The sequence below is a fragment of the Scatophagus argus genome, chromosome 4 (assembly GCF_020382885.2).
Source record: "Scatophagus argus isolate fScaArg1 chromosome 4, fScaArg1.pri, whole genome shotgun sequence".
Taxonomy (NCBI): Eukaryota; Metazoa; Chordata; class Actinopteri; family Scatophagidae; genus Scatophagus; species Scatophagus argus.
This window is the reverse complement of record NC_058496.1, coordinates 15,232,501-15,257,029: the sequence shown is the minus strand read 5'-3', so window position 1 is coordinate 15,257,029 and position 24,529 is coordinate 15,232,501. Positions and strand designations below refer to the sequence as shown.

The window sequence follows — 24,529 nt, the reverse complement described above, 5'->3', positions numbered from 1 at the left end:
CCCCTTCTACTTTTCTGTTCATTCCTTAAATTGTCAAGTTTCTCATTTGGGGGAAATTGCTCGGAACATATACGACTCCGAGTCTCCCTTTGCTCTTACTGTGACCTTTTCACCTCAGCCTGACAACACAAACACTGCAGACTTGGGCAAAAAAAAATCTCCTGCTCCTTCCACTTCTCTATACAATGAATTGAAAATAAAATTATGCTTTATAGTTTCTTTTATGGGAGGTTAAAAGCAAAATGTCTTCTATTTCTTTTAGTTTGAAAGCTGCAAGGTGAAACACGTCAAAAGAAACTGTATATTTTTATTTGTACTGTATACGGCTGTATATTATGTCTGTTAAGTTGGTAGACCACATCTTACGCCTGTCAATGGCATTCTGACACGCACGCACAAACACACCTACACTAACACAAACACGGGTACATACAGCACAAACAAAGCCATCAAATGACCTAAAAATACATCAAAGTCACTTAATTTATCAATGTGTCAGCCAACTAGCTAAATGGGTGAACAGCTAATGGAGTAAGTTTTTTTTTAATCAGGAAGTTTACAAATTCCTCCCAGTAACACACAGGCACACAGTCAGACCTTGCCCCTGCACCGTTATGTAATCAGCTTGCGTTTGTCTGAATACACATCTATACATGCACACACACACGCAGCAGAGGAAACATTGCATTAGTGTAGGAAGAACATGGAAGAACATGAAAATTGCATAGTTTGTGTAACACAGAAAGAAGAAGAGGTCAGGGAGAATATTGAAAAATGTGGCAAGAATACTGCGTTTTCTCCTCATGATGCTGGTTTTCTTTGGGATGCTTTTCTTATCTCACTATTCTGCTGTGGTGATTTTGTTATCTTCCCCATGCTTGTTGTCCCTATAACACATGCTCCTGATTTTAGGAAAAAGTGAAAAGACTGTGAAAGTTAGTTAAAACAACAGAATTAAACATCACCGTAGCTTGAATGTGTGTACGTGCATGAGACAGACACACAAAGATAAAATAACTTGCGTCTACATCTGTACTGAGAGGCACACATCAGAAGGCTTTGAAAGAGAAATTACAGGCCATACATGCATGCACGTATGTTAATTGCATTATGGCATTAATAAAGCAATAAAGTCAGTAAAGGTGTGCATGTGTGCAAATCAGATGTTCAGCATGTTACTACTCCAATTCCTTTTGTTACGGATGGGTTAACATTAATTGAGGTTGTTTCAAGTCGGGTTATCATGCAGCATTGACATAAACTTGGTTAATGTACTTCATAAAGGTGTTATTTTAATCTAGCAACATATGCAAATTGAAAATATATCCGGAGATACTACCATGTAATAACCACTGTAGACGGTTATTTATTTATGGTTTATTTGATAGGAACAGACAAAATATTCAGATAAGCTGAAACAGCTGTCTGATGCAAGGCTTTTAAGAGATTAAAACGTTGAGATAAGAAGACTGTAAACAGCAAGACACAATAAAGGCCACGTCTAAAGTATTACAGTTATAAACCAGATGACATTTTTCAAAAATGATTATTGCGGGTGCTTAAGGTACAAAAGCAGCTAAATATGAATTAATTAGATATAAATATAAAAGTCTAGTCTAATTTAGACTACATTACACTAGTAATAGCACAAAAAGCAGCATACTGCATATGACGACTTGTGAAAAGTACCAGACTAAAAAAAAAAACATTTTTAGTGCATATATACTGTATATATATGTGTGTGTGTGTGAGTGTGTGTGTTGGGTCGAGGGGTAATAATACAGATAACAGTCTGGCCTTTGACTTTATTTTTTTCTTCAAAATAATTGTGCCTCTGTCTCAAGGTGTTGTCACATCTGTCCAACTTGTGTGTTTCCTGTGTGTGTGTGTGTGCTTGCTCACATATGTGTGAGTGTGGGTGTGTGTGTGTCAGGGCTCAGCTGTGATAGGAAAATTGGTTGAAGGCACTTAGCGGCAATTTACTACAGACCCATTAAACACATCAAGTGTATTGCCCTGTCGGTGTGTGTGTATGTGCCTGTAGGTGTTGTGTGTGGCTCCGGACGGTGTTTAACTGCCTTAATGCACTATGGGTGCTGACTATAAGAAGTACAAGTATATACACAAGTACATTTGGACAGTGATGCACCTGTTTTAAATGAACACATTTAGTGACAACTTGAAACATAATCAAAACAAAAACTGCTGACCTCTGCTTAAAACAAAACAACCCTCTAGAAGAAGAAAATAGCAAATTAATTCAAACAATTCAAAAATTGATTTATTTCAAACAACTTGTTTCCATTGTTAGTCTTTTCTGTTGCCTGAACAAATTGACTGATTGCTTTAATTGACTGCTTTATTTCATTGTTAGTTAGGTAATTTATTTAGAATTATTATTGTTATGAAGAAAATGGAAATGAGATGAAAACAAAACCGACATTTGCCCAGAGGAGCTTCTATTTCATACAAAATGATGATAATAATATGTGTAACTCACACATGATTTTTATCTGTTTAAGTTAAAGTTAAGTTAAGGCAGCTTAAACTTCTTTTTTTTGCGACTGGGAAAGCTAATTTCTTGTTGTCTTTAAACATGATGGGAGAACATAGGATGCAATCTCTGGTCTCCTGAAAAATGTAAACATGCACTTGAACAAATGACCATGGCTAACATTAATCTGGACTGGTGTGACTGCTCAGCTACTTAATACTGTGGGTGCCTGAACAGCCCGTCTCTCTCTCTCACTTTCTGGGCTTCTTGGTTGGACTTTGGTCGATTTATTTGTTTTCTTACACCTGTACACATTCACATCTGTACCCTACACACATGACTGATGAGATGACTGCATATTTAATTTAGCGTTCTTAAATAAATTTACTGCACTTTAAAGTGTCATTTTTGCCCCCCAGATTCTGTCTTTCCTCTGAGCCTGGTCATGACACATGCATATTATTAGGTTCAAACAATAGGCAGTATGCCAGATAAGTTAAAGAGCAGGTGGCCACTATTTAATACACAACCCTGGTCCCCTCCATAGGTAAAAAGCAGCTTTAGAGCTGAACAATTAAACTGAGAAAACACTACTTTGTTATCTTCATCTTCATTACCTAAAAAACTGAAGTATTTTTGATCCAAAGACAGCAGGAAATTGAGCTTGCTCACTAGCCAGAGGCGAGTGATTTAGAGAATGAAAAGAGTTGAAAAGAGTTAAAGTTTAGAAAAGAGAAATGTCGCTATAAGGCCACGGCTGAATTTAAAAGTGTTATTTTTCATGTCCAAAACGGTTGTGTTCTCTCTGAACGGTCCGCTCCTCCAACCTCTGGCCTAAGCCTCGTTAAATTAGAAATTGCCTGTGATGTGAATACGGCATCTCTTTCTGAACATTTTTTACATAATATATGTTTCTTTCCTGCAACTTGTTGTTGGAAAACAACATTTTAAAGGTTTGCTGATTGTTGTCGAGTGGCCTGCAGTAATGCCTGCTACAAATAGTTTTACGATATACATGCTGGTGCTGGTGCTTTCCTAATATGCCTCCCTCTCTTCTTGAAGACAAGTCTTGAAAAAAGCTTTTTTTTTCCCCCTTTCTTTTTTTTACATTTGGCCATGTTGAAGTAAATGGAATTCGACTTCAACAGATATTGTGATTCAGCAGAGTGGCTGCCTGGTGCCACAAAAGTCAATACTGTTTACTAAAATAATTAGAGACTGGCTTTCTAATGTGCGAACTGTTGTGCGAACATCAATATCATGTCAATTCCTTACATTTATAAACACAAACCACAAATCTAGATGAAAAAAACAAAACACAAACGTGTACAGTGTGTCGGATACAGAACATTTTTACACTACTCTCCAATAAAGAAATGAAACAATGAAAATTACATCTCTTTGCGTTTTTTGTTTAACTTCATTTTTATTGTTTGAAGTTTAACTGTAGACTGCAGACGTGTGGGACTATTTACTTTGAACAATTAAAGAGGTGTAAGTAGGTGAGGCAAGAGTTGGCACGGGATCACTTTCTGCTGGACCATAAACAGAACAGTCACATGTTGTCATTCATGTTTTCGTTGGTTACCAGCCTAAGAGGGCCGGTCTTGAGTGGTATAAGCCATTCTTGTTAAGATTGTGACAATGACAGATGACAAGCCTTCTCCCTGAACTGTGTTGGTTAAATGAACTGAAACCAATGCGGGCTCACTGCCCTGTGGTTGATATAAAAAGAGGATTGGACTGGGGCTTGCCCAAGCATGCAGTTGAGTGAGCGACTCAGGTTGTATTGTGGCCTGTTAGTAGTTGATGCATCCATAAAGCACAGTGGTGCCCTAATTAAATCCTTCAGCCCTCTAAACTGATCACTCCTTTTATTACTTTAGCTTTATTTAAAAACCAACATCTCTTTTTTTTTTATTTTTAACTTATGAACTATCTCTCCTCTCCCTTCAGCCCATATGCACAGCTGGAGACTTTCTCTGTCCTGTCCCTAGTGAGTTTCCTGAAGTTTTTCTCTCATCTCACCCTCAGTAAGATTTCAATTTTTTGTTAATCAGTTGACCTGGTTGTTGTACCTCAATCAGCTTCAGTAAAGGAGAGCAATAATGCATTATGTCACTCATTACTCTACCAGAAAGCCTGCCTGAACACTGATCAGCCAATGTGGATGCCCTGCAGGCTGCTTGTTCTATTTCTTTTTTCTTTCCTTTCCTTTTTTTGCCTGATTCAAACTTTTGACTGATTCAAACTTTTGTTTTAAGGATCTATGAATAAGAAGCCTTTAAACCTAAGTTTTTAAGCTTTTCTACCTATTCTAGAAACTGTTGTCGTGTTACTCTTCTGTGGCACAAATCAAAGGTGGGGGGAAAACTTGCTTTAGTCTCAACAAACTGCATTTGCAAGCACCTTAGGGCAACTGAAAACAGCAAATATCTACATGTTTAAAGAGAAACAAATTTGCAATGTACAACAGAAAATACTGGAAGAGGAGGAGGACAAAAAGGAGAATGGGAGAGAGGGAGAGAGACAGATGAGGGAGGTGACAGCTGGGCGAGCTGCCTAGACAAGATAGAGGTTTTGGATTCTTTGTGTGTGTGTGTGTGTGTGTGTGTGTGATATGTCAGGGATAAATGGCTATTATCACTATGACAATGTTAATTACAGCCAGACTATTAGGCCCGAGGAGTGCCGGCTCATTTATTTGGCTGCACTACTGTTGTGTGTGGGTTTGTGCACGTTTCAGTGGGTGCCTGTGCTATTTTATTCCTTTATACTTCTGAGTGTATATATGTGTGTGTGTGTGTGTGTGTGTGATTGCATCAAATCTATTTGTTAGTCAGAGTAATTACTTCAAGTTTTAGCCAAATGTTGAAATGTTTCTAGTGATCGCTTAGACTTCAGACTAATCATTACTGACTGGGCACCAGCCAAATTTCCGCTCTTTCACTGGGAGTTATTTTAAGACTTTCATCATGCAGGTTTTTCCCCCTATGGAATCAAAAGATTCTTAGTGCAATGGTGTATGAGATTCCTCCCTGATTTCCTTGGGAAAATTATGCATTGACCTTGTGATTATTCATTGAGTGTCACATGTTTACACTTTGGGCCGCTAAGAATGCAGTGTAAGATAATGTAAAGGCTAATAAAAAGAGAATAATAAAAGGGGCCTAAAAATATAGAGTATGTGAAATTAAATTAATAAATTTTTTATTGATTTTATTATCAACATCTCAACTTAAAAAAATCATGTTTGAAAAAAAATTGATAAAATTTACAAATATAAAGACAAAATGCACTAGTCAAAACTTGAAAAAAGTCCAAATGTGAACTTAACTCGCAGGAATGACAATCACTACAATATTTAAAGGTGAGAGTTTTGTGTATAAAGGAACTCATGAATGCATAGAAGTTTATCTTTATATGTTAATCTGACAACAGGTGATGCCATTGAAGATGCTGCTGAATTCATATGCAGATGATGCCATGTAGTTCATCAGCATAGTTATTGGTACTGTTTACTGAGTTAATAAAGTTGAAGGAATAGTCCAGAGTATGCTTATTTGTTCTTGCACCAAGAATAAGATAAAAAGATGAACAGCAGTCTAGCATCTGTAAGTTTAGTTTGAGGCTGCATAGGGGAAGTGATTAGCTCAGGAAGGAAGGAAGAAACAGCTAATGTAGCTTGGTTCTGTGTTGAAAAATACGGCCACCACTTTTCAAACTCACTAATCAGTATGTCATTGATTGGTCTAAGCAGTACAAAAGCAGACATGTGAAAAGGTTACTTGCTATAACTTTGGCCAACACCAGTCAGGTGCATTGGCTTCACATGACCTTGTTCTAATTGTTGATAGAAACACTGCATTGAAATAAGAGGAATTCAAGTAACTGACATTTACAGAAGCAAGTCAACCATGGATACCACTGTCATTTAATTATGCATGACTTTGCAAAAAATGTATGTTTGTGGCTGTAGTCAAGAGAACTGTGTAAGTTAATTTGTCTGTATTTAACTCATTAGCAATTGCTGATCATGAAGGAAAAAACACCAAAGAAACAAATAAGTGTAAAATTTTGATTGGTTCTTAAAAGCCTGTGACTGTGACAATGATCTGTCTTCCAGTGATGCTGTGTTTTCACATTGCAAATATCAAGTCACTTAATTATTTTTCACATTTTTGTTATTGTTTTGTGCGTAGACATATATTCCACTCCCACACAATACTTTACTGCAACACTTAAAAACGTTGGTTGATATGTCAGTGTAATAATGTGTAGGAGTACAGCACTGATGAGAGCCGAGAGCCGCCACGGATGGGAGAATGCTTTCTTTTGAATGTAGTGTTGATCCTTGTGTGACTAATTCAACCACACAGTGTGTGATGAAACATGTCCAATTGATAACTTCAAGGCAATAAACACCCAGCTGGTGGGTGGACAACAGTGTGAGACTTTGATTATATCAGGTACCTCCCAAGTGTGAAGGTGTCTAGTTGTGTGAATTTTAGGCAGGATGTTGTTCAAACGGAGCATTTATACTCCGTACTGCTTAAGTGATGGTAGAATGGCTGTTCTCTGAAAAACAACCACAGTCTGCATGCCTTAACCCTAGAACACTAACGTTAAAATTAGTAACACCATCACTAACGTTGGGTATATTTTACCCGATATAATATCTCGGATAAAATACAGTTTATCACACCAGCGTTCATCATGCCATATAGGACACACAGTGGCCACCTCTTGGTTTTTCTTTCACAGCTGTACTGAGCACACATTTGGTCGAAAGTATCAACACATCCCTTCATTTGGTTGTAAAATTCGATCACTTCAAAATTGTGTGGGTGAAAATCACCCGACGTTAGTGTTCTAGGGTTAAAGTGACCATGAAATAATTCTAGATTTCACAACGTGAAACAGAATACCAATATGATAGGCCTTCAAGCACAAGACTTAACAATGGACACACGCAAGCCTAAACTATTTATATTTCATATTACATTTATATTAACTGCACCGATTACAAGTCTAATAACGTATTTTTTCTGTGTCAAACAACTTTTGTTCCTTTGTATTTTTACTGATTTGTTGTTCTGTTTAGCCACACTCTTCTCCTCCTGTTCCTTCCTTCTCTTCCTGCCATAGTGGTTTTCCAGTAACAGAAAGACAAACAATTGCGCTGATTTTAAAAGTCTACAATGTTAAATGTATTGTAGGTCAAATCATGGGGAGATTTTCATCAACTCTCTCTCTTTCTCTGTCTATGCTCAAGTGTATCCACACTTCACTTCCACAGTCAGCGTCTTGCTCGTCCCTCCATGTCCCACCTGCCTGTCTGTCATGACAATAACTGCAGCCGCAAACACGATGCTAACAAGTAGCTGGGAGTCAAACGCCCTGTTGCTGGGAAAATTAGCACACACCTAACCTACTTCCCTTCTGCCCCACTGCCAACATGGAAAGCAAAGGTTGAATCTTTGGACAAATGCTCCGTCACACGCGCATGCACTGCTTGTGTTAGCATCACAAACTGATCGAAACACACACAGGTGCTAATGGAACCAAAAGGATAAGTCTTCTTGGGTACAGTGTTTAGATTTGTCCATGGTTATTATGCACACAGCTAATTAGAGCAGGAAATTACTGGTGTTGTTTTAAGCCTTTCCTGAAACACTAATTATCAGGAAAACTATAGTTGGAATAACACTGAGTATTAGTGAAGCCTTGTCTTTGTGCTTATGTATTTTAATCTTTGGCATGGGAATGTTGGGTTTTCTATTTTATAATTTAATTAAAGAGTATGGTCTAGACCTGCTTTAATTGGAAAGTGTCATGAGATAACGTTTGTTGTGAATTGATGAAAACCTTTTAACAAACAGATTTGATTGAGCGTAAAATTGTTGTACACATGTCACATAACTTGCTCATAATTAATTTTAATTTGATTATAATTATGTCCAGTGGTCTACTTCAGAATGGTATGGTTCATATGTCTTGTTAAACATAGTAAGAGTTTTGTATTTTATTATTATTATTTTTTAGCATTGAGACTCTGCCTCTAATCCTTGCATATATTACTTGGCTTCCTCAGTTTTTGGTCATGTAAAAAAAATTAATTTCTAGCACTGTGGCACTTAGGGCAAGAGGAAATGGATAAGAGCATCAGCTAAATGTCTGAAATACAAAATGTAAATGCAAAAAGCAGCTGACATTTAGCTTTCCTCTTCACAAATTTATGAAACACAATAGGGAGGGAGGGAGGGAGGGAGAGAGAGAGAGAGAGAGAGAGAGAGAGAGAGATGGAGTTAAATGGACAGAGGGACAGAAAAAGATGGATGGAGTCAGGGAGGGAAGGGAGTAGAGTGAGGGAGGGAAAGAAAGAGAAATTAAATGGAGGGAAAGGAGTGTAAAAGGAGAGAGTAATATAGAGAAGTCAAATTGGGAGAGGAAGAGATGAAGAGAGAACAGGAGGGAGGAGGGATGAAGACATTTGGTAGATATGAAAGCTAACAGCCCATCCAACCACACACATGCACGCACACGCACACACACACACACACACACACACACACACACACACACACACACACACACACACCACTTTTGCAAAGATCCCAGGGAGAATTGTACTTTCAATTTCCAGGCCCCTAATTGCATTAGAACTGCCCTGCTCTCGTCTCCTCTCTCTCTCTATTTCCTCTGTGCTGCCCAGGACTTCCAAGGGACTATTACATGGTGCTCTGCACCTCCACTGGGCCCTCCTCTTTCTCTCCATCTTTTGCTCTCTATCGCACTCTCACTTTCTCTCTCCCCTCAGCGCCCACTTCTATCATTTTAGCTTTACCTCTAATTTCCTCCCCCTCGTGCTAGCGCTTTCTCTCCCCACTCTTTATGTGTCAATCCTTCTTTCTCTCCCTTTTTCACTCTTATCATTCAGCCTGCCTCTTTTTTCTGTCTATTCTCTTTCCTGCCTACATCCATCAATTTTACCTCCCTCCTCTTTCTTTCTCTTCTTAACCCCTTGTCCCACCTCCCCATCCTGTATAATTGGAACTAGTCAATTTTGTCTCTCTTCTTTTTGTTTTTCTTTGTCGGTTACTCACCCACTTATACTTGTATTTAAGGCTAATGTCATGTAAAGAAGAGTTACCCTTTGCTAACCCTATATAATATTACTTTGTCCCTCTCTCTTTGCTGGGTTTTTTATTTTTATTGAACAAAAAAGAAAATAACCAAAAAAACAACAACAATAATTATAATATATATATATATATACAGTATTTATATGAATGCAGTATAATAGATCACTTTCACTTACAGTAGAGAAGTGCACTATTGCACCATGTTTGGTGTGGGCAGAGGATTAATTCTATGTATCTATGTAACCTGCGTTATAGCCAGTCCACCTGTCTACAACCAGTCTTCAACCAATATGAAATTTTTGCTGTTTTGTAAAAACAGGCACTTAATAGTGACCTGACAGGTAATAATTCTGCCCCAGAAATCCATAGCAATTGTAAAAAATATCCATAACTTCTTTAGTGATCATGTATACATAGGGGCATCTTGTATGCCCTGCAAAGACCGCAAAGCCAACAAGAAGATGCAAAATAAATAAATGCTAAGATAATGGTAAGATTGACAGATAAAAATAGTAACAGTAATAACAGTAGTAGTAGTAGTAGTGGAGCAATGTAGGTTTTTCCAGCTAGACTTGAAATCTCTGTGGATTAACTCTTACATCACAGGCCCACCATCGGCCTAACTTCAGTCTTATCAGGTGCAGTTTGGAGATCTATTGCTCTTGAAATGGTTAACCTTTTTGGGGAGTTGACAATTTTTTGTATTGTGATGAACACACACTCGTGCACTTTCATAAGTTTTATCAATTTATGTGGCTGTGTTTGACCTAAATCTTTAAATAATTCTGTAGTAAAAGTGTTGCCAGTTTTAACTCTGAGATGTCACCCTGGTGGCACCACTCTCCCCATCTTTTTAGATTGCTGCCGCTGTACACTTGAGCACAGCACTCACTCTCCATACATCTGCTTTAGTGGTCCATGAGGACGTCGTGGTTGGACTAAGCAGCTCCCGGGCGGCATTAAATATCACTGAGCATGAAAGAGGCGGTTCTCAGTTTCTGATGTGGTTCATAAAAAAAGCAAAAGCCAAATCATCCAATCTTGCCAGACAGTGAGAGCTTTTGGCCTTCATCCATTTCTCTATTTGTCTCCTCGCTCTCTAGCGGGAGTTACTTCATTTTCCTATAGCAGACCTCCTAAATTTCAGTGAGTTTTATGTGGGATTTCATTCCATCCACAAACTACAGTGGGTAATATCACTTTTTGGATTTGAATCTCTCTCTGAAAATAACATGAACACTTACTGTTTTGTTGGATTAAAACATACATTAGTGCTCTTTAGTATTCATACTTCACTTACACTGTATTTGGTGAGATCAATGGTACTTTTATTTGTTAAAAAAAAAAAAAAAACCTGATGAGAGATACACGAGTAGCCACCCAGCATAATTATAGTAACATAAGAAGACATGCTTCAGCCCAAACACATTTTCTGAAACCTGCTTGGCTAAAGAGTCTGTCTGGTATGACAGAATGCTATTGAGCCTTGCACTTCGCTCTGGCATTTTAGCGGTACACAGAGAAACGCTCTCATGTGTTTATCTGATCAGCCATTAATGAGATCATCATTGGTATGGTACCTGAGGCCAATGACATGCAAGTTCTTAGTAACCCAAACACATACACACTCTGTCCCCCTCTCTCTCACACACATGGTGATTAATTGGGTGTTTGATGGCTGGTAACAATCAAATACTGCAACTGAAGAGAGGAAAGGGGACATGGGTGGGAAAGAAAGGTTGAAATCTTGCTAGCTTCTTTCAAAAATGGAGAGAGAAACAATAAAGAAAAAACAGCTGCGTTGGAGGTTAACAGAGTTAAACTGGTTTTTCAAATCTGACTTTTAAAAAAAAGAAAAGAAAAGAAAAGAAAAAGGGTTTTAGACCACAGAATCCACAGTGTCTTGCTTAATGTCAGAGTAAATTAGCAAGTGCAGGTATTTAGACGATTGCCGAAACATAAATACACACACACAGAAACTACAAAGACAATAGCTCGAGTGATAATGATAACAAAACTGGTCAGGAGGGAAAAGGCTATTTCTACTAAATACACAGACTGTGAAAATGGTAAATCTATAATTGAGTTTGAGAACTGTGAGTGTGTGTCTGCTTTCATCAACAGATTATTGACTATTCAGTTTCCTCTTCCTGCTTACTGAGAGAACCAATCAGAAGAGTCAAATTAAGGAGCCACTTAGCATAACTGCACTGGTACGCTGCTAAAAGTTCTGCACACACACACACACACACACACACACACACACACACTTGCTGTGGAGTGAAAGTCATAGACATCTTCAACCAACAAAGATACAAGTGTTCCAATTAATTATTAATTGCACAGCCAAACCTCAGAGGGAGGTGAAACTCTGTGGAGAAAGAAAAAGCAGAAGATACAAGAAGAAACAAACTGAATAAAGGGGACAGACTGGAGGTGGAGGAGACGGGGGTGGATGAAACTCACGTCAGACAGGGACAAGAGAAGGAAGAAACAGGGAGGATATGTTATGAGTTATGAAACTGTTTCAAAACAGAAAAAACAAGTGGAGTATACGGAGGAGAAAGAGTGGATCTTTTCTTCTTCTTCACTCACTTTTTCCCTCTTCTGCACAAAACAAACAGATAAGTGAAGTATGATAAGTGAATGCAAAAAGGAGCAGACATGAAATCATTATTACACAGGTAGCGATGGGCAAATTGACAAGAAATTCTCTCTCTGAAGTTTTAATCCAATTCAATGTCAGTCAAAACTTAAATAATACCTAATAAAAAAATGTTTATTTGGGTTATTGGCAAGACTGTCTAGTAGAAACATTGCTGGAACGTGTGGAATATGTCTTTTTAAGTTAATATATTCAGTCCATGTGAGGAGAAAGTATTTTTTAGTCTCTGTCTCTTTTTCGGTTGCAGTATGAGAGGTTGTGAAACAGCCTTACTCCAGGCAGAGGTGTGTAATGGCGCTTGCAGGGAACGTAAAACAACATTATTACTGATCAAATTTATCAGCCGCTAAAATATCTCTAAGAGCAAGGAAAGTATAGCAGGTCCATTTCTGACCTCCCTTTTCATTCTGCTTTTCCCCTGACTCAAATAATGGGTTGTTTTGTCCCTCTTTTTGTGTCCATTATGTTCTCTCATGTTTTCTCATTGGTTATATCATAGATAGCAAGTCAAAAATGTATACCCTGAACTATCGCAAGGGCAGGACCGTACATTATGAGTAATTTCGGCATTAACATAAACACAAGACTGTCCCATTGGCAGTCTGATAATATACTCAGGTACTCTGTGAAGCTGTCCTTGGTGCTGAATCTTGGCAGTCTTATCACCTCTGCAAGAAGGCGGCATTAGCGCTTTGGCTGTGATCAGAGCCAGTCCACTAATGATTTGATCTATGAACAGTACATTCACATGCTTTATTCAAGTGAAACTTGATATATGCTTGGTCATATAACTTGTGTTATAGAAGAAGGCTAATTGTCCTATTGGCACTATAATACTTTAATAGTACCATGACCACCATCATTACTATCATCATCACCATCATTATTATTATTATTATTATTAACATTATCAGATCTTAAGACTAACCAATTGTAGATACCCCTGTTAAAAAGTGAGGGACCAAAGTAGTAGTAATAACTGGTTACCGACTCACTTTGCAGAAATGGACCTGAAATAAGCCTAACCTTTTTTTGTCAAACATAACACCAGTTTTTTTTAGCCTTACTCTCCACTTCACACAAAAGGGCGTCTGCAGGTGTATTTCCTGCAGATGCACAATTTAAAATTAAAATCACCGATTTAATAAATCCGATCTATCTAGAGGTGGTGGTGCAGTGTTTCTTTCAGGAATGTGGCGATGTACTCATCTGCTGACCGGTGACCAAACAGGCGCAATTTGTTTTTGAAATGTCCAATTCTGTGTGTTTACCACTTCATAAGCCTCCATTAAAATGTGCAAAAAGCACGAATAGTGTAATCTTTCACAACATGTAACTGGGCCATCAGTAATTTATATTAGTTGTATCCCATCTAGTGACATGCTGACATAATCTGAGGTGCTATAAAACCGACTGTGTGATATCTCCAGACAATGAGTTTACAAAACTCACACACTGACTAATTGTATTCAAAGCCAACCGTGGAATTTCCAGGGCTGTCTATGAGGAAAACTATGGTAGATAAAATACTCCTGGATACTATGAATGTTGAGTATTTTAGTCGTTTTCAGCTGCCACAACATAAAAATTATTTAAGCTTCACCATGTTCATATTTCCTTCCTTAAACATTTTTCGAGTCACATTTGAGACGACTGTCTGGGTTAAGTAAAAAGAAGGTTTCTCACCAAGCAAACACATTTGAAAAGCAAGTCCAGGCTGAGTTCTGTTCAGTCATGGGCAGGGTTACCATTCAAAGGCTGACTGCAGGTTCAGTTTCAAAGTGGGTAATTCACATTTTCACCACTCTGATCAGTTTGCACCTCTCCTGCTTCACCCTACTGTTCTCCGCTGGCAAGAAATTCAATACCCCCACTTTGCTGCAATTCAGTTTAGGCCCTGTGAATCCAGTGTTAGATGACTTGTTTGAGGAGGAAGTGACAGGAATGGCACAGTATAGAAAACACCCTTTTCATTTTGCTTCTTGAGGGTTAAAAGCCATAGTATATTACACAGAATATTGTTATCAGTTGCTTTATTGTAATTTTTGTTTGACCGTTTCTGACCATTTACAGTCATCATGGTGTCAAAGGTGTTGGTGAATGGACTAATGCTAACAGCTTAATCGTGGTCTTACCATAAAATGAGAGGCAGAACACACAATGTATATACAGCAGATGACAAATAACTAAATAGATGTAATCTAAGTTCCTCTCTCCCAAATCTATCTGTCTTTCTGTCAGTCTACTTCTGTTTCTGTCTCTCTCACATCTCTTTTTATCCCTCCCCCCTCCCTCTCTCCCTAACTCTTTCTCCTCTCCTCACCTCCTCTCTCCTCTCTAAAAGATGAAACCAATTTTTCAGCCCCCACAGGAGACAAATTACTCCTAATAATCCCTCGTTTCCTGAAGAGGGCCTCTTTCTTTCCCGCTCAGGCAAGAGACCAGAACCTTAATGGATATGCGGAATTAGGAGGAAAAATGTCGGTGAGGGTTTGGTAATGACAGCCAGTGTTCTGGTTTTCATTGCTGCCTTGTAAAGAGAGAATCCACTGCATTACCACATCAGTGTGTCTGATAAGCTGACTTTTGATTTGGGAAATGGTAGACGATGGCTGAGGTGGAGTTGAATCACCCGAACAGATTGATGTTCGGACTGATGTTTGAAAGCCAATGCTAAGTGCTCCTGGTGCAATTTTGTGTGAGGCTTCATTTTTAGGTTGTTTAGGTTGTTTAAATAATAATAATAACAGCTGTAAAGATCCCATATTTTGTTGCATGGTTGTACTGCACCTTTTTTCCAGTCCTTATGTGTGGAAATGTTTAGGAAGGTGGAAGCAAAACCTTGGGAAAGCTTTCACGTGCAGCTGCCTTTGAAGATTCTGGCTCATAATTTCATCCCTTACTGCCTCCTTCCTCAGAAAACCGAAGACACGTTGGAGCTTTCATCCCTAACACAGTGACTCCTCTCAGAAATGGACACCTTAAACAACCAGCCAACAATCAAGACTTAGTCAGCAGTTCTAGTAAACAAATCAGGAGGCCGAAATGACCTGTAATAGCAGTCATTTTGATGCTTTTACCTAAAGAACAGAGGCAAAAAAGAGATGGATGGAGAGAAAACAAAACTAGGTGTGTAGGTGTGTGTGTATACAAATATATGAGTGTGTGTGTGTGTATTAGTCTTGTTGTAGGGACAAAAAAAACTGTTAAAATGCACAACATAAATCATTAAACATTAGGGTGAAGATTTGCTTTAAGGTAAGATTGAGGTTAAGGTTAGGTTAAAGGTTAGGATTAGGCAAGTATTGTTTATTGTTATGGCTAGGTGGTGGTTCAGGAAATGAATGCAAGTCTATGTAATGTCGCCAAAAGTGATGTAAACAAGATTGTGTATGTGAATGTCTGTGCAGCAGACTTCGTGTAACCAGATTACAGATGTCATACTTTATTGTATGTCTTGAATGAATGTTGAACATGTAATATTGTAATGACTTAGTTAAAGGGTCAAATGTCAGTCTTGTTGCAGAGAAATGCCGCCTGACAGGTCGGCAGAGTGTAAACTAAAAAAATGAAAAAGAACCTTTGGTATAACAAATAGCCTCTATTTCTTTTCTTTTCTGAATGACAGTCTGAAAATGTCTCCATCGAAATGTATGCAATTGATTGTGGGATACAACGTTTACCAACGCATACACCACATTAAGACCCTACCTGTCAGCACCTGTGAGGGAGGATGGTCCTTATTGCAAATATTCAGTATTAAAAATTAACTAATGACAAGACTAACACATCTAAACATGCTGTCATTCATGTCCATTTAATTGGAACTTGTCTGGAACTTGAACGTGACAAGCTGATCAATGACTTCTCCTCAAGAAGGTCAGCAGAAAGCCAGTGGTTCAGGTCGGCTATTTTTCACTGAGGCTTTGTATGGTTGTACCTGCAGCTCTGCACTACAATTACTGCTTTACATGGCATGTTTACTGTGCTATTGTGCAACCAACATCCGTGTTAAGTAATTAAAGGTAGATGTATGTGGTAAATTTGTGTCCAAGGCCCATAGTCACGTGAATGAATGAGGAGTGAGGAGCCACTGACGCAGAGGCCAAATCATCATTATGATAGTTATGGTCCAGTCGGCCTGATTCTGATTAGACTACAGCACAGTTGCCGTGCTACTATTGACAAAAGATATATTTGTATTTCTTATTATTCAGACACACGGCTGACAAAGTAAACAGAAAGGCTAATAAGTGGAGACAACATGAGAAATGCAATTGTTTCCCTACTGGGAAGCAGAAGTCTCAAAATGGTTCAATGAGTATGAAAATAGTGAGTCATTCTACGGCCTTGTGAGCCAGCAGCGCTCACCAAAACACCAAATGAATTCATATCTTTGGGAAGATATGGGAAGATCTTTCCCTCCACTAGACTAATCTATGCTAAGGATCATTAAATCTGTTACGGGGGTCTGTGGTGGCTCACCACTTTAATAAGCCACCTCATGTTGCCTTTTGATTCACTTTTCCACCCATCTGTGTGACAAATCCACAGCGTTGGGACAGAATTTATCCTGTTTTTTTTATCAAAACAGACAAAACGTGCAGAAGGTTTTACATAATAATATAATGTAAAAGAATAAAAGACAAACTAATTTAAGGGTATTTCAAGGCTGTCAAGTGGCATATATAATAATTTCAGACCTTCTCATGTGTTATTAATGTGATGAATTATGGCACAATGGAATAAAAGGGTTACATATCTATATATCTTAAAGGTTCAACTAGTATTTCCTCTGAAATATGCATAATGCGTCCGTTTTAAAGAATACAGGGGGTGAGATGTAGGATTACTCATTTGTAGGTTCCACTCACACCACCCCTCTCGGAAAAACTAGCAAAATCCAAACAGCACTGCTATTTCAAATGATGGTTTCAAGCTTGCTTTTTCCAGTGTGTGAAAGAGACGGGGTTTGCAAAAGCCCTGAACAAAATTGGGTTTTCTCACTAGGGCTTTGCTGTTTGAAGGAGGGCTATCAGGCCAGATTAGCTTTACCTCAGTGGTAATGGAACTGGGAGTACTTTGAAAAGCATCCTTCTTCTCACTTTTTAGCCTGAGGGTCTTGGTTGCTTTAGCCAGAGCAGTGATGTCTGCTCTGGGATATGTCTGTTTTCATCTGTGAATGTATGAAGTAATGGTGGTATTTTACCTGATCAGAAATGTCACAGATTTAAACAGAATGTAAAGCAATCTTTTCCTTCGCTTGACCCTGTCTTAAAAAAAGTAGCAGTAGTCTACAAATCCAAAGTTATCATATGTAACGGTTTGCTCTCTTTTCCTGACAGAAAGCTTTGAATTGGTCTTTATGAGTTTTTTTTTCCCTTCAGGGAAATCTGGATGGCATGAATTCATTATGAAGAATATACTGCACAATAATTCATGTTATTTTACTTATTAGCTGTTTTATTTTCATATGCTGTAACCATTTTCACCAAAATCACCTTTGAGATTTAATTCTATCAATTGAAATTGCTTGTGAAAGTGATCAGCTAAGTTGCAAAAGAGAAAAAGAAAAGGAATGAAAGAAACAGTAAGAGAAATAATCAAAACATGCTTAATCAAAATAAGGGCTTAATGATATAGAAGTAATATTATCAGCATGTCTTACAAAACACTTTCTAGCCATTAAATTCACAGCAAAGTTGCATTATTGAGCTGTAATAATTTAATAACATCACATCATTATTTCCTCCTTTGTCTGGTAAAATACTGAGCAGAAGGAAAAATGAAGGTTTCAGGTCTCATTAGTAAGCAGCCTTTAAAGGCCTAAAGAGGCAAATATGTTTGAGCCTCACCAGGAACGACACCTGCCAGCATGACACATGCACGGGGAAGCATTTGTGCGTGATTGTACATGCTTTTGTGTGTTTTTTAGTGGACAGCTGCTGTTGCAAATGTAAGTCGATGTGCATGTATTTGCATACACACTGATGGTCTCAGTATGTGATTTTGCGTGCATGTCTATAGGCACTGTACCTGTGCGGCTGTGTGCCCATATTTGTGAGGCTGCTTGTCATTTTGAAACCTGTGAGAGTGAAACCTGCTGTGTACGTGTGACCAGGAGGCTTGTCGCCACAGGAGGGGGTAAACAAGCTGACCTTTACAGCTTTGATCAACCTGGAGGAAGGGGATGGGGCTGGGGGTGTCAGCAAGAAGGTTAGGAGGAGGAGGAGGAGGAAAATAGAGGGAAAAATGAGAGTCTATTCCAGCATAAATGTGAGCATAAATGTGAGCTGTCGAGTACGTCAATATGTATTCTCACAGATATCTGTATCTGTGCTCATCTGTCAAGTCATCCCTTACCTCAGCCAGCGGTACGATTCCCTGTATGTCGACATTGCTGATGTACAGGTGCGAGACTTTCTCTGTTTGCCTGGAACTTGTCTGCATACCAGCTGGGTACTCGACGTTCCAGTGCAGAGTCTGGGTCGGCACTAAGTTTATCACGTTATCCACCTCAAACTCCAGCTGCATCACCTCATATGATGGACTTTCCAATCTACAGAGACAGATGAAAGGAAAAATATTTGTCAGGATATTGAAATCTTTCACACTCGCTGTTTGAAAGAAACAGAAGATTTTTTAAACACCCTCTAGTAGTAAGTCCTTACAGTGTAAGCATTGATAACCACACTGTCTGACCAGACAATGCAAAGAGTGCCCCGTATGAAGGTCAGACTTCAGCGGAAAAATCTGAGGAACACAACTTTGATGTCCACTAATGGCAGAATACCATTAATACAAGAGAAATTTGAACAATGAAATGATTTCTTCAAGTTCAGCAACTTCACAATGGCAGCATGTGGTCCTTAACACTGGTGTAAAGCCCCTATCAAAACACTGTGAAACAGACTCCAAGAGCCATTGTCAAAACCCCTGGAGCTGAATAAAGTCTGTATATTACATCCACACTAAGCATCTAGTGCTACTTCTGAAGATGTGATTATGATGGTAATAATGGCCTGGATGATGAAGACGATGGTGTTGAAGATCTTGGTGATAGAAGCGATAATAATGAGTGCTTCTGCCTTGAGGAGTGCAGAGAAGGTGGAAAAGCTGATCGCACCACCCATGGTGCATGTGTGTGTGTGTGTGTGTGTGTGTGTGTGTGTGTGTGTGTGTGTAAGTGATGGGAGAGAATGGGAGAGAAACAGGGAGTCAAATTTTCCCTCCAAAAAATAATGACACGTTTAATAGATATAAGCCATTATGTTTAATGCCTTTTCTGTGAAAGTGTGTTTGTATACCTCAGTCTTTCTCTTGTTGATCAGTGTGTCTGAACATTATGTTATGTTTGGGTTTCACCAATTCCAGTAGCATTGCAAAACATTTTGGATGCAGACTCATATCTTCTTTTTAATAAAAGGAGACAGTTAGCATAAAGTGTGAAAACAGGGAGAAACAGCTAGCATGGTGATGTCCAAAGGTAAGAAATCTGCAGCACATATAAATCTACTTTGTGTCAAGACGTTAAAAAAAAAAAAATCACCATCAGTCATAATCCTACAATCCATTAAATTTCCATATGAGCACTTTCAGATTAATTTTAAACTTTCTACCAGGAAACTACTGACACTTTTAGAAAACTTTGTCACTTCTAACTATCTATTTTGATTCCTATATACAGAAATTCATCTGTCATTTTGACAACTTGGATTTCCGCACATCCCGCCCTCACAACTTTGTAGACTGTCATTACCTGCTTTGCCTTTTTGCCTGTCAGACATCCTGATTCGATCTGCTGCTAGTGTGAATCATTTCTAGTTGTATCATTTATCCCTAAAGAAATTCTTTGCATCTCCGTCTTTTCCAGACCTGAGCCAAGTATGTCATAGTTCAGGTCGGGGTTTGTGTTTGAAAGTTAAACTTGAGTATTGGATTGTGGTCAGAACTCAGAATGAATCACAAAAGAAGACAAAATGTCCTCACTCTGCTGTAAAATGCTATGTTTGTGTGTGGTGCTTTAGGCTGTTGCACACAGAGCAAAATGAACACAACAGTTCTTAAACAAGAAACACTATCTGAAATGTGACAGCACATTTTCCACGGTCAAGATAGCAGTGAAATATGCTCACTTACAGTTCACAGTGAGAGCAACACAAAAGGTCTCCTGGGTAGGCTTTTGGAGATAAACAGTCAACAAACACCACAGTCGACTGTTTCACAACAACAAGGAAGGTGCTCTGAAAATTATTTAGATACAGTTACGAAACTAAAACGATCTCTCTGACCGTATGTCTGTATTTCTCGTTGTTTACAAGAAAACACCCACACGCAACCATGCGCACGTGTCCAGCAGCTCGTGAAAAATGAATTTGAAAAAGAAAAAAGGTAAGCAGTGGTAAAATGATTTTCAAGTCAATGTTTTATAGCCCTGTGTTACAGACATGAACGCACACACACACACACACACAGATATATATGGGTCGAAGGTCATGACAAAGCCAATTGCCAGGGGTCTGTGATATCTGCCTTGCCTGTGCTTGTGTGTGTGCGTGTGTGTGTGTCTGAGGAGATGGGATGAGCGATGTGTTACGCAGATAGATTAAGGAGAGAAAACTGATGGGCGTCAGCTCCCCTTGACCTCTTCCAGATCCCTCCATCATGCTCGCTTTTCTTTCACCTGTCTCTTCCCATCTGTCTGCCTCGCTCTGTCTCTTACCAAACCCAGTATGTTATTCCCTCTAAACAGAGATGTTGTTTACTTTTTGTCTTTCTTGCTTTGGTTACTTGGAAGGCAATCTTATATCTAAAAAAAAAAAAAGAAAGAAATAACTTAATCTCAAATATTCTCAGAACACCCACATTTTGTTAAATTCTCAGCAAACACATGCCATCCCAAGCATGCAACACAGCATTATACCGTAAAATCACTAAATAAGGTTACAGCATAACTGCCTTTTAGGGTTCATGTCAAACCCCATCCAATATTTGCCAGATGAAAGTGACTGATGAAACCACAGCTTCTTTTCGGAACAGAGCTCCATACAGGCATGATCATACAAGGTTATAATGCTCCTAATATGCACAGGCCTACCTCTGGCCTCTTTAACAAGTCTTTAATTCATCCATTGCTGGCAATTAGTGAGCAGCAGCAAGCTGCTCTTTTCTGCTGGTGCAGTCACAGTAAAAGAGAGGGAGAGAAACAGATTTGTTAATTAACAACATCTGAAAAAGAAACCCAATTTGAACTCAACCAAAGCTTAAAATACAGAACAAAACGGATGAAACTTGATCCAAGCCTGACAAGACCAGCAGAGTTTTGTGTTTCAGGTAGCAGGACTGCAAAGCATCATTTTACACATAAGTCTGGTAATTATATATGCTGTGGGAAAAATGTGCATATTCAGAGCTTGCAAACTTCCCGACATGCAGCGAGTCAATTGTATGAAAGTTGGAGTTTTGCTGTCATTAATAAAACTTGGATGCTGACGTTAAACAAGTGAAAGTAGCATTAGTTGATGATGTTGAATATGTTATATTTAAACATCACTGTCGTTCTTTGCCAATCCAACCTTCGTCTCGCCTGTCAAGTCACCTCTCTGCATCAGACCTCAATGCAAAAGCTTTGGCGAACTTAATGTAATCCTTTGCCTTTGGGGGAATGGTACCACTAGCCTAGTAACATACATGTGCATATACATTCAGACCTGGGAGCTGCCCTGTGAATTGACAGTCCTGTGTGAGGTAAAGCGTGACAAGTGCCTTGTTGAGGGACACACTAAAGAGTACAGCACTTTCTATGTGACATTACAGAGTAGCAAAGAAAAAAAAGGAATAAAGAAAAAACTTTGTTCACTTTTTTTTTTTGAATGAGATCCAACATGCCATGTATGTGTGCACCTCGATCAATACGACATCTTTAACCTCGGACACAGTAGCAGTAGCCGTATTTCATATTTTCCAGGGACGAAACCTAAAACACAGCTGAGGTTTAGACACATACACACCGAGACACAATGCTCTGTCACTCTCACTTTCTGTTCCTGTCTCTCTCACACTCAGAGACACATGCACACAGGCAGTGCGCAAGCAACACACTTCTCTCTCACTCTCTCTCTTTCATACACACACACACACACGTACAAGGAACCACTCAGAAAATGTTGAGTGTGTTTGGGTGCAGTGTAATCGCTGGAGCTGAAAAAGCAATGTGTCTACAGTGACAGGTTCATTCAGGTGTTAGCTCTGTCCCAACCACAAGACTCCAAAACAATATTACACTGTCCTCTAGTGCATACGCATGCACTCACTCACACACATACATACACCAGGGCATTGTTCGCCGACGCTCAGAACCAACCAAACAAAACCACTGCAATTCACACTTTCTGACCACTTTCTGTTTTTCGCTTCTGGCAATGCCAACCATCTGCTATTATCCTTCTCACTGACACAGTGATGCAGGTTTGCACTGTCAGCCTGACTGGGTCAATATGTGTCATTTGATCTGATCTGACAAAACTCCTCAAGCAGTGTGACATGCATATTGGACTCTGACTGGCTTTGGGGACCAGGCATTTTTTCAGTTTGATCTTACAAGGTCTGAAATGGCATTGGTGTTTCAGTGATTAACTGACAAACTGACTAATTTTGGAAAGGAATTATGGAAGAAGAAAGAGAGAACGGTACATGTGGTGGACCTGGGTGTTAAGCAAGCTCATTGGCCAGTGCAACTCTTCCCAGCAACCAGTGCCAGAGTACTGTACCTTTCATGTGTTGTTAGAAAGTAAGAATGGCGAGGTTCAGGTAGTGGACGAGCATGTGAGGTCTGACTTTCATGCAGCAGACAGAATTTGCATCCTGTTGAATTAAAGCATGCATTTTTTTATTGACTCGATCATAAACTTGCTATATAACATTTCAAACTTAATCTGTGTGATTGCCTACCTGCTGTGCACATATCTCCTATATTCTGACATATTCATGCCTAAATTTGAGTGTTGGTCTTTCCTTGGGAGTTGCACCCTGAAAAAGCCAATGTGTTATTTCGCTTCTATCACTGTGGTCTGATAGGACTATGGTTAAATTTGCATGATAAAGATACCTCATTAGATGATTCAGAAGGTGGGTGGAATCACTTCTCCAATTAATGTTTTCTTAAATCTCCTGACAAAAACAAAGGTCACTGGCTGTTGTTTAGTTTTGAAGGGAAACAATTAGAATGAATGACTGTTTCTCTACATAGAGTCTTGTTATTGTTATTGTCTTGTTGCAATTAAAAGTGAATTCAGTGCGTGAACAAAACATGTAGTGTTTTCCAGTCCACAGTCTTCAGCCATTAAAGTTCTCAATCTAGTTGGCTGGCAATTCGTAAATGCATACCCACATGCTTACACTTTAAACACAATAGTCTTAAACCTATGTTTTGTGTGTGAGGAAAAAGTACACGGGTCAAAATAGAGAAAAGCGGTTCCAAAACAAAACATAAATTACAAAAATCCACTGCAGAACAACTCTTTGAATCCTTCACAAAGAACATCAGTAGGTGAAGCTTGTATTCCTGACACTGTTGCTGGTTAATTGATATAGTTAGCATGATATGCAAACTGACAGGCAGTTACAGTGAAGGTTTCTCATCTTAAGGAGGCTGGCATGGCTTAGCCCATAAACCCACATAAAAAGATACACTTCTGGCAGCAGAGAGTGTCTTGCGAGACGTGCTGGCTGGACTCACTTCTAACACTTGTGTGTAACCGGTTTGGCCCTTCTGGAGTCTCAGAGCTGATTAGTAGAGATGATTGACTATTTCTTTCTCTGTTTATCTATTTAGCCATCAATTAAACAATTTAGCTTCCAGGCTGGCTCTGCAGAGATAAATATCTTGTTTGCAGCCTCGCTGATCCTGTTCTTATTTTTACCTTAGTCCCCTTTCTGTTTTACTGTCTCCTGACCGGTGTATCTCTCTTTCCTTTAATCCATCAGTTTTTCTAGTTTTTATAGCTCTGTGGAAGGCAATGTTAGTCAGTTGGTCAGTTGGGCAGTTAGTTTGCCTCTTTGATTCTGACTGAAATATCTCAACAAATACTGAATGGATGTTTGTACAGATGTTGTTCATGGAGGATGAAATCTACTATGAGTGTTTTTAATAATTTATTTTACAATTACGAACAAATTAATTTGAAATATTAAAGAAAAGGTTTGTTGATATGTTGAACATACCAG

The 24,529-nt window shown here is 38.9% G+C and overlaps 1 protein-coding gene across 1 annotated transcript in view; it reads right to left on the bottom strand.

Moving 5' to 3' along the window:
* The window catches only part of si:dkey-215k6.1 (transmembrane protein 132D), a 233,795-nt gene that overhangs the window by 45,241 nt on the left and 164,025 nt on the right, over nt 1-24,529 (bottom strand). The window contains exon 8 of the mRNA XM_046385383.1: nt 18,668-18,863. Within this exon, the coding sequence (XP_046241339.1) occupies nt 18,668-18,863 (196 nt within the window). The remainder of the gene's footprint in view (nt 1-18,667; nt 18,864-24,529) is intronic.